The following is a 12,179-nucleotide window of genomic DNA, read 5'->3' on the forward strand; positions in this document are numbered from 1 at the left end:
TTATTGAAAGAAGTAATTTTATCAATTGTAAGGAAGATAAAATTACCTCGTAAAGGTAATTAAATCTTTATATATTTTAAACTTTTTTCTAATATTATGCTTTTGAAGCTTGTTTAATAAACATATGTTATTTGACAAACTTTTCACAAATGTTGTATACTTATGTGTTTTATTTGTTCCAAAGTTTTATTGCATAATACTGATGTATATTATCTCACAAACTTTTGACAACTATTTTGTGTACTAATGCATATTAAGTTTTGTTCTTGCCTATTTAAGTTTATACATTTAGTTATTTAAATATATCCAATATTATGTTGAAAAAAGATGTACTTACTTAAATTTTTTTGTTCTTAATATTAACAAGTTTTGCAGTTCTCTTGTATAGGATATATATTCCATTATTTTAATTGAAATGGAAAATCGAGATTGGATGTCAAAAGATAGAAGGTCAGTTGAGTATGATGAAGGAGTTGAAAACTTTATCAATTTCGCATTAGCACATTCAACCAACCATACCTCTATAAAATGCCCATGCTTACGTTGTGGAAATCTGTTATGTCAAACTCCTCAAGTCATTAGAGAGCATTTGTTCTTTAATGGAATAGATCTCAGTTATCGAGTATGGTATTGGCATGGAGAAAAGGGTCCCAGTGGAGGATTTTCAAATGTCTCACAACAACGTTATGACAAATGCGAGTATAATGATGTTGCTGATACAATAGATATGGTTAATGCTGCACAAGTTAATTGTATGAATGATCCCCAAGTGTTTGGAAGGTTACTTGAAGATGCAGAAAAACCTTTATATCCTGGATGCATGAAATACACAAAGTTGTCAGCATTGGTAAAACTTTACAACTTAAAAGCACGTTATGGTTGGTCTGACAAAGGATTCTCAGAATTGCTTCAGTTGCTTGGAGATATGTTGCCATTGAATAATGAGATGCCGCTGTCCATGTATGAAGCCAAAAAGACTTTCAGTGCTCTTGGTATGGAATATCAAAAAATTCATGCATGTCCTAATGATTGTATTTTGTATAGAAACCAGTATGAGGATGCTATTGCATGCCCAACTTGTGGAAAGTCAAGGTGGAAGATAAACAGTGAAGGGGGGAAGATTAAGAAGGGGTTCCTGCAAAGGTTTTGTGGTATTTCCCACCAATCCCTAGATTCAAAAGGATGTTCCAATCCTCAGAAACTGCTAAACATCTTATGTGGCATGCCAAGGATAAAGAATGTGATGGTAAACTACGCCACCCATCAGACTCCTCAGCGTGGAAACTAGTTGACCACATATGTGGCCTGATTTTGCTTCTGAACCGCGAAACCTTAGACTAGCACTCTCAACAGATGGTATAAATCCTCATAAGTCTATGAGCAGTAGACATAGTGTTGGCCTGTTATACTGGTCATATACAACCTTCCTCCTTGGTTGTGCATGAAAAGGAAGTTTATGATGTTATCATTATTGATCTCAGGACCACGACAACCTGGTAAAAATATAGATGTTTACTTGAGTCCATTGGTGGATGACCTTAAAACTTTGTGGGAAAAAGGAGTTGAGACTTATGATGCACACTTGCGTGAGGTTTTTACTTTAAAGGCCATCCTTTTATGGACAATCAATGATTTTCCTGCATATGGAAACTTAGCTGGTTGCACTGTGAAAGGATATTATGCATGTCCAATATGTGGAGAAGGAACATATTCCAAAAGATTAAAGCATGGTAGGAAAAACTCATATATGGGTCATCGACGATTTCTTCCACGTAACCATCCCTATCGGAGACAAAAGAAGGCATTCAATGGTGAACAAGATTTTAGGATTCCTCCTAAAATTTTGAGTGGGGAAGAAATACTTGAAAAAGTTGATCTCATTCCTATTTCTTGGGGAAAAATGAAGATAAAATCTCTTGAATCTGATGTGAACACAAATTGTTGGAAAAAAAAGTCCATACTTTTTGAGTTAGAATATTGGAAATATCTTCATGTCCGTCACAACTTGGATGTTATGCACATCGAAAAGAATGTCTGTGAGAGTATTATTGGTACTTTGTTTAACATCCCAGGGAAAACAAGGATGGACTTAATGCTCGACTTGACCTAGTTGAAATGGGTTTAAGGTCTGAACTTTTCCCAAGAGTTGACTTGAAAAAGACCTACCTTCCCCCTGCATGTTTTTCACTATCTAGAAATGAGAAAAAATTAGTTTGTCAAACGTTGTCTAATTTGAAGGTCCCTGAGGGTATTGCTCAAATTTTAGAAATCTTGTCTCCTTAGAGGAATTGAAGTTGTTTGGTCTAAAATCTCATGACTACCATGCACTTATGCAACAACTGTTGCCAGTTGCATTACGTTCTGTTTTGCCAAAGCATGTGAGATATACTATATCAAGATTGTGTATCTTCTTCAATAAATTATGTACAAAAGTGGTTGATGTGCCAAAATTGAATGAAGTACATAATGAGTTAGTGGTCACGTTGTGCTTACTTGAAAAGTATTTTCCACCTTCATTTTTTGATATTATGCTTCATCTAACAGTGCATTTGATAAGGAGGTGCGACTATGTGGTCCAGTTTACTTTAGGTGGATGTACCCATTTGAGAGGTATATGAAAGTTCTTAAAGGATATGTTCGCAATCATAATCGGCCTGAAGGATGCATTGCTGAGTGCTATTTAGCAGAGGAAGCTGTCGAATTTTGTACTGAATATTTATCAGGGACTCATGCAATTGGAATTCCAAAAAGTAACAATTATGACAACAAATTTGGTAGACCTATAATGGTGGTCGTTCTACCAACATTGATCATAAATCGTGGTTACAAGCACATCATTATGTGTTAGAGAATACAACTATTGTCCAACCATACATTGAGTAAGAAAAATATACCTTTATTTTTTTATAATTTCATAACATAATGATGAAATCCTAAGTTTGCATTCCTTGTCTATAACGTTATAGGGAACATATGAATTGGTTGAAGTCTCAATACCCTCGACAATCTAAGAGACAAATTTGGTTGCAAGAAGAACATATGCGTTGTTTTACGTATTGGCTTAAAGGAAAGGTAATCTCTTAGTTTTCAGAAATTATTTTAATATGTTGAAAACATCACAAGTTTCCAATTATGTTTTGATTACACACAGGTTGAAGAGGCTATCCATAACGGGCAAGATATTTCCAACACGCTTAGGTGGTTAGCACATGGCCCTACTCACCAGGTGGTTAAATATCCTGGATACATCATTAATGGGTGTCGTTACCATACTAAGGAACGCGATATGACATGCGTCACCCAAAATAGTGGTGTTAGCATTTTAGCAGGGACTATGCAAATTGCCAGTTCTAAGGATAAGAACCCAGTTTTTGGTGAACTTTGCTTTTATGGGGTCATTAATGAGATATGGGATCTTGATTACAACATGTTCAGAATTCCAATTTTCAAGTGTGATTGGGTTGACAACAAGAATGGTATAAAAGTGGATGAACTCGGGTTCACATTAGTTGACTTCTCCAAAATTGGTCACAAATCGGATCCATTTATTTTAGCATCACAAGCCAAGCAAGTCTTCTATGTTGAAGACCAACTTGATCCCAAATGGTCAATAGTTCTCTCAATTCCTCCAAAAGATTTCAACAACATGGAAGGACTGGATGACTTCACCGATAATTGCATGGAACATCACCCCTTTATAAGTTCAATGCCAGAAGTTGAATCATTTGATGTTATGGATGAATCAGATGCAATATACATGAGAGAAGACTGTGAGGGCATATGGATTGAAAATAATTAAATAATATATTGTACCCTTGACATGAGATATAATAAGGCATTTCACTTATTAGTTTTCATGACTTGCACATTAGCTTAGCTTCTATATATTGCTCATGATATATATATATATATATATTGATCATCCTAAATTTCTTTCATGCATCATAAACATATGTTATTCAAAGGTACCACTTCAATCTTCATTTAACTATCTTTTTTGTTGTCCATGGAACTAGATTTATATTATTTTTTATTATCATGTTTTGATTTTATGCTCACATAACTTGAAACTCTCATTCCTAAATTTCTTTTTCATTAAAACTATAAATAATAATTGAAACTATATATGCACTAATTTATTTTATTATTATCCTCACAAATAAATTCTTCATTATTGATAAGAAATCAAAAAACAAGACAAACTTTGAAATAAAATTTCAAAAACTATATTTGTGAATGACCAATTTAATTATAGGAAATATATGCAAGGATATACTAATCTTGCTTTGAGTCATTTTACAGGTTTGTTGGTGAAGTACTAGTTTGCACATTTACTTGATATCTTCCACACAAATATGGATCCAGAAGAAGAGGAAATGCCAAAAGTAAAGCATAGAGGTAGTACATTGAAACCAGAGATTGCAAAAAATCGAAGTAAAGGGATAAAGCTCAAGATTGAATACAATAGCCTTGGTAGTCACATTGGGGAAAATTCAGTTGAACTCAGTAGTTATCTTGGTACAATAACTAGAACCCATGTGCCAATAATTGTTGAGAGTTGGAGGAAAGTCCCTAAAGAGACTAAGGAGAAGTTATGGGATTTGATCACGGTAAGTCTATCTATAGCTTTCATATATAATTATTGTATACATTCATTAACATGAGCTAACATGGGTTGCTATTTTGTAGACAAGCTTTAATGTGAATCAAAATTCCAAGAGGAATTGTTTCCTACTAATGGGCATCAGGTTTCGAACCTTTAAGTACAAGTTGACAAAGAAATATATATTACCTTTCAAGAATGACCCAGAAAAGCTGAAAAAGCCACCTCCTATCTACCCATTCATACAAGAGGATCATTGGAGACAGTTTGTTAAAGATAGACTTTCTGAACACTTTAATGTTAAGCATTATTTTTAATACATCTTCAATTTTTACATTTACATAGTTTCACCATGTACTAATTTTGTGTCTATATTTTTTAGGAATATCGCAAGGTTCAGAAAGCGAGAAGAGATAAACACATTTACAATCATTATCTTGGAAGAAAAGGATATGCACGTTTTGAGCAGGATATAGTAAGTAAAAATTTTTGTAAAAAAATGGAGTATATATTTTGTTTATAGGAAAATTATTCCAATTTTTAAATGTCATTTATTAACTTGATCATGTTGAACTAATGAGTTTTATTGTTAAAATTTTTATAGCTACAAGCAAAAGGGAGTATTGGTAGGGTTGATAGAAGTGTTTTATGGAAGAAAGCACGTGAGAAGAAAGGAAAGTTTAATAAGATTACAGAGCCAATGATTAACATGATAGTAAGTGAGCATATTTATGCCTTTTAGAACAAAACATATTTATGTTATACACCAATTTGTCTATTATCCTTTGTATTAAAACGATTCATTTTCTAGCTACCTTGAATTGGTTGTCTTTGATTGATATGTAAATCATCTTCATCAAATTATTACTAATATATGTTTTGTTGTAGGATGAATTACTAGAAAATGCTAAGGAGACTGGACTACCTCCACCTGGTCCAAATGACATATTAGGTCAGGCATTGGGTAAGCCTGATCATCCAGGACGTGTGGTAGGTCAAGACCGTTTGGTTAGGCCTAGCTTATACTTTCATCAACCATCTGATGACATGAAAAAAATCAAAGAAGAAATATGGGAAATGGTACGAAAGGAGATGGAAGATGCTGCAACAAGACAAGTTATGTCTCCCCCCACACCCCATTCTGATATGGGTAGTAATAACATGAGACAACAACTTGTTTTACAACCAGTTGTAGCAGAAAAACCAATGTTTAAAATGATAGAAGAGCCCCAACCACCAGAACCACCACTGAAACACAAGGTATGCATTTACTTACTAATAATACAAGATTAATATAAGTGATATAAAGCCTATGTAAATGATATTATTTGTTGTATTGAAGGTAATTAAATGCAAATTAGCAGTGGAAAGAAAAGGAAATGTTGTTGCAACTGGTACACTAATAGAAGAAAAAGGATCGAATAGGTTGGTTGTAATAAATGTTGCACACAAGCCAGATGCTAGACTCCCATTTCCAAATCCATATGAGATTATCAATGTTGGGGATGCTATTGGCTTTGAGCTTGACTGGCCAACAAGCCTTGTCATACTTGAAACTGAACATCCCCAGGTATGTCATTTTATGCCTATAGTAAATTTGATTGTAACTTGGTATTTTATTGTTTAGGAGTATATATATCTAACATTCCTTCCTTTTTCATAGGTGTTGGATAAAGGAAAGAAGAAGATAGTGAAGACACCAATTATTCGAAAATCTAAGCCTCAAAATCATTCGGTCATTAAAAATTTTCAGAAATTTGTGGATGGTTGCCTTGGTAATGACAAGACATACCCAATACAGCTCCCCATTTCACTATTTGGTGTCGAATTTCAAACATATATATCTAGAGAGGATTGTGAATACATTATTTCATCTTTGGAGGTGTCATCAAACTGCATCTCCTTCTATTTATGGTGTGTACCTTTTATTTTCATTTGTTTTTATTTTTTTAATGAGTTGCCCATGTTGAACGAGATTGGATATGACTAATGATAATTTTCTTTTGGTGTTTTGATACAATAATAGGCACATGCATGATCAACTACATATTGCCAAAAAGGAATCACAATTTATATTTGTTAATCCTTTTACAATATCACGAGCAGGCCTTAGTACTCCTCAAACAGAGAAAAGAGCACAATTGTTGTCAAAACGCTTAATGGAGTGAAGATGCTAAATATGTTTTCATACCCTACAACCCCGAGTAAGTGACAAATATTATACTTTAATTTGAGGTTTTATGATTGATTTATATTTCTAATTATATGCTACTTTTGTTTTTAATGTTTTAGCTTTCATTGGGTCTTGGTAGTGATTGAGCCAAGGAAAATGATAGTCCACTATCTTGACCCTATGCATCACAAACCATGTGAGGACTTAAAGGATATCGTAAACATGTAAGTTCTTCCTATTATTTTTCATAGTATTATTATTATTTTTTAAAATACATTCATCTCAAACACATTTTTTTTATTATTTATATATATGTTAAAACATATAACATTTACCTATTTTAAAAATGTACCCATTGAACTTATTTACATAGGGCTCTTCGAATATCTGCAAAGAAAACATCTAAGAGGGAGCCATCTTGGCAACTAGTGCAGGTGACATCCAAAAAATTTTCTTTACACATTAGCTTATGCATTTGCACCATTTATATATATGAGTACTAATGTTATTTTATAATTGATCGATTAGTGTCCAAGACAAGAAGGAGGGTTCGAATGTGGCTACTTTGTTATGAGATTCATAAAAGAGATAATTTTTGATCCTACAATTATTGCTTCAAAGGTATTACAAATTTAATGAATTGTACATAGTTTTAGGCTTCCAAATGTTATGCATTTTAATGTTATTTTCTTATTTGATTTCAGTTTGGTGATAAAAAAACATATTCTCAAGTAGAATTCGATGAAATTAGAGGAGAATGGGCTACTTTTGTGCTACAACTAATCATGAATCATGTTGATGCATCATGATTACCGTGCATGGTGAGTCCTTTAGCTACTACATGAATTTTTATTCATTTATGATAACATCGATCCATGTTTATTTTCTTCAATACAAATCTATAAAACTCATTAAACTATGTAATGCAGGTATACACTTTTGGGATGGTGGAATGGAGAATAAAAGAAAGAAGAAGGCAACAAGATTTTGGGTTTTTAAATGCAACTCTTATGTCATACGTTGTAGGACATAAATGTTACTTTAATTAGTACTGAGAAATTTAGATTTTTAGATGGGACTTTTATGTCATTTTATAGTTAGCCGGTTTTATGCTTATGAAATGGAGGTATACATGAATCTTGGGATCTTTAACATTTGTAAATCATGTTTTGGTATGTATTCACTCTTCTTTTTTTAGTTTTGATGGGTTTAATATGTTGGATGTACTATCTTTTTGTGAACATTTGATATACAAATATTATTAGATGATCAATGTATTATGAGTTATTCCAGAAACATTACAGAAAAATGAGTTAAATATAATATGATTGTTATATTTATGGACAAAATATAAACAGGTTAATCTTACTTATTAATTCATAAGCATTACAAAAATCTATAACTAAAAACAATCATATCTTCCACAATAATTTACAATGATGTGACACCATTACTCAAAGGTGATGCATTTAATATGACATCATAACTCAAAGATGATGCATTTAATGCGACACCCTATCATCACTAGAAATATATGGTGTCACTTCCGAATGGGTCACCATTTATCTACTTTGGTGTCACTTCCAAATACGTCACCAATTGGTCCCCTCTATGGTGTCAGTGGAGAAGGTGACGCTATGTTGTAGTGACACCCTATGTTTATGATGACTCGTTATAAATGACACCATATATCTTTTTCCTTGTAGTGAAATAAGATGAATTATGAATTAATTGCTATATGTGATCATACAAGAGGGTTAAAGATGAGAAGTCTGACATCACCTACCTCACTATTGCGGGACCAAATAGAGAAATTCCTCAAGAAAGGCATGAGTAAGAAAAAGAACCAAGATAAAGTGTCACATTTTAATTCTTGACTGTAAAAGAGTAGTAAATAGTTGTAGTCAATTTGCCCATGGCCAGGGTCCATAGCTCCATGTGTCTAGGGTTAAAGCGAAGAGTTTGGGCTGCAAAGAGGTGGACCAACACACTCATGTTCTCTGCTCTGTTTCTTTCATATGCACTTGGACCCAGAAAGGATAGGGAGGCAGGTGCCCGCCAACCCCTCAGCATTCGAGCAAAAATTGGCCTCTATGAGGTTCGAGCATCTACTATAAAGAAATAAGCCATACCCAAAGTCATTGCATTAAGCATCCCCTCAAATATTTTTAATCATATTTGGAAAGCACAATGAAGTACTGAAAAATAGTTCTGAAATATTTTCTAAAATTATGAATTTTTATTTTTATTTTTTAAAATTTGTACATATATATATATATATATTGAAAAAATATTAATAAAATAATCAAATTTCCTCTTAAAATTTAAATTTTGCTAAAAATAAATTTATATTTAATTAATGAATAAGTGATAATTGATGAATTTTCTAAGCTTTGTATTTAAATTTTTTTATCTGAACTTTAATTAACAAAGATTGTCAGATCATCTGAAATGATCCTGAGGCTTGCACAAGCATTCATTCTTGGACTCAGGCGATTTGCAGCTAGATGGTGCCATGACACGTGCAGTCTCTTCAATTGTTTGAACTTAAAAACGGAGAATGTCAAAACAGTTGGAGCTCATCATGCATGGATATACTTTCAAAAGTAAATTACAGAAATTACATAACAAACTGAATCCAGAAAATTAACTACCAAATACATAACAAATTGACACCAGACAAACTTATGATGAACTTAGTTTGGGTACAGCAGGGATGCGGGAAGTAGAAGAAGAAAATGCGAAGTTTGGAACGCTAGCTGAAACAGAGAACGATAATCATAAATAAATACTGTTCATACTCATTTATGTGTGTTTGGAGTTTTTGTAGGAGAATAGGAATCAAAAATTGATTGTTATGGAAATCAAATCTCCTTCTTACTGGGATTTTGATTTCTCTTTTCTACATGGGATTGTGATTCACCCACATTCCCATTCTATTTCCATTCCTATTCCCAAATACCAAACAGTCCTGAGTTTGTTCCAATAGAAAATCCTGAAAGCTGGGATTGGCCTCTCTCAGAAGTGGTAGCAGTATAGGATGCTTGAAGCGAAATGGCAGACGTATTTTCTGGAGAAGCATAATACATTGGCACGGGCATCTTTGAAGGGAGAGCAGGCAACGAAGCTTCAGAATCAAGGACATTAATTGCTTGCCTTATTGAGGGACGAAGACTGCAGTCTGGGTAAGCACACCAAAGCCCAACAACCATCAGGCGTACCATTTGTTCCTCATCAAAATCTGCAGATAGTCTTGAGTCAGCTGCTTCAAGAAGCTTTCCTACTCCATAAAGGTTCCAAATCCACTCCACCAATCTGATCTGATCTTCTTGTGCTTTTGGTTCTACACATCTTCTTCCACTGCAAATTTCTAACACAACAACTCCAAAACTGTAGACATCCAATTCCTTGCTAGCCTTGCCCGTCATGATACATTCAGGAGCCATGTACCCCATTGTCCCTGCCAAAACTGTGGTTTGTGACTCTTTCCCATGATCAACAAGCCTGGCTAGCCCGAAATCACCAAGCTTAGCATTGAATTCCGCATCCAGCATAACATTACTGGATTTTATATCTCTATGCACAACACATTGTTCCCATTCTTCATGCAGGTAGAGCAACGCCGAGGCCAATCCAGTAGCAATTTTGTACCTCGTTGCCCATGTCAACAAGGTTTTCCCTTGAAACAAACAAGAAGCCAAACTACCATTGGGCATGAACTCGTAAACCAATAGAAGCTCTCTTTTCTTATGGCACCAGCCCAACAGCTGAAGCAGATTCCGATGTCTCAACCTACTGATGATCTTTACTTCAGATGCATACTCCTTTATCCCTTGGTTGGACCCTTTGGATACCCTTTTAACAGCAACGTAGGAGCTTAGATTACTCGAGAAACCTTTGTAGACCCCGCCAAACCCTCCCTCTCCAACCTTCTCTCCCTCTGCAAAGTTATTTGTGGCAAGAACCAACTCATGATACATAAACTTCCGAGGCCCAGTACCCTTTTCAAAATCGTCATCCATGGACAGGTCAAAATCAGGATCGGCTTCTCCTTTCTCACTTATCTTTTTCTTCCACCAGCAAAAGCAGACCAATCCCAACCCAGCCACCAGGGCAAAAGCGCCAACACCCAATCCCACCACTAGTCCTGTCTTCTTTTCTTCGTTTTCCTCTGCACTATCAGAGAAAATTAAAGCTGAACTGAAATTCCATGAGTGAATGATGTTTATCTCGGACCTATCTCCTGTTGCACTTGAGAAGCCAATAGTAACGAATGGAGTCAAGTAATTCCTCAGATCAACTTTGTAATAGAGGCTTTGTGAAGTGGTGTTATTATACAAATCATCAGTGCCAAAGATAACACTCAGATTTTCAGAACTAGAAGCGTAACTGATGGAAACATGATTTATTTTTCCTTCCGGAATATTATTCAACCATGTCACGCTTTTCGCAGATTTCATGGAGTTAATATCGATACCAACATGATCATGTTTTGGATCCCAAGCATTTGGAAAAGTATCAAACTCCACTGCAAAAAAGTGATTTGCTGTTGAGTTCAGCGTCTGGTTCCTAGACACAAGACCCAGGCTGCCTCCTGTCACATCTGAAGGCAGTCGGGTACTGTTTGGAGCAAGAAAGAATGCGAGTCCATCACCATAAGAAGAGTTTCTTTGAGAATCAATTTCAAAGGAGAAATTGGTAGTGAAATCAGCCATTCTTCCGGAGGCCTTATCCCAGAGTTGAAACGGCTTACAGTATGTAGCTCGACCCCAACTATCATTCATCTTTTTGTCCTGCTGGTTTCTGGTCAGTTGGATGACTTTATCGGCAGAATAAGAAGCATGCCCCTCAAAAACAATTTCATGATCATTCGGATCAAAATTGCCCAAATTGAAGGATAATGAATTCCCAGAATGGATCATTAGAGACAAGGAGATCATGAAGATATGGAGGAAAGGAAGTGTATACGAATGGAGTTGGGCAATACTGGGGTCGCGGACAGCCATGGTTGGAAGGGTTACTGAGTTTGGAAGCTGTAAATGGATAAATAGCTGTGAGTTGCACGAGGCTTCCAAATTCGTCTTTTAAACCATGAATCAAAAGTGACTTTGGAAATTGCCATGTGGACGGATGCACTCTCCGCATTTGACCATAAGTCATAAGTCAAAAGTGACTTTGGTTGGATTAGGGATATGCAATATCTAAAGATGCTTTTGAATTAGAATAACTTTGGCCTTTGGGTGATGGTGTTGACCATAAAACGGAAAGTTACAAGTTACTTTAAATTATTCAACATTTCCATTTTGCCGAAATTTTGTGCCCCGGCATGAAATTTCATGGTTATGTTTGGTCCCATAAAGTATAAGTATTAAGGAAAGAAAAAAAAAAAACATTAAAAAAATA

General features: G+C 34.8%; 1 protein-coding gene across 1 annotated transcript; it reads right to left on the bottom strand.

Annotated features, from left to right (window-relative positions):
* Nucleotides 1–9,421: 9,421 nt before the first annotated feature.
* On the bottom strand, nt 9,422–11,754 carry LOC117911831 (L-type lectin-domain containing receptor kinase IX.1-like). The gene has a single exon (XM_034826253.1). It carries the CDS (start codon nt 11,714–11,716, stop codon nt 9,725–9,727), a length of 1,992 nt encoding a protein of 663 aa, XP_034682144.1. The 5' UTR covers nt 11,717–11,754; the 3' UTR covers nt 9,422–9,724.
* Between the last annotated feature and the right edge of the window lie 425 nt (nt 11,755–12,179).

The sequence above is a fragment of the Vitis riparia genome, chromosome 3, assembly GCF_004353265.1.
Source record: "Vitis riparia cultivar Riparia Gloire de Montpellier isolate 1030 chromosome 3, EGFV_Vit.rip_1.0, whole genome shotgun sequence".
In the NCBI taxonomy this organism is placed as follows: Eukaryota; Viridiplantae; Streptophyta; class Magnoliopsida; order Vitales; family Vitaceae; genus Vitis; species Vitis riparia.

What these genes read in the sequence shown, in the direction of transcription:
- LOC117911831 (XM_034826253.1), bottom strand. Translation starts at nt 11,716, where the DNA reads ATGATCTCCTTGTCTCTAATGATCCATTCTGGGAATTCATTATCCTTC.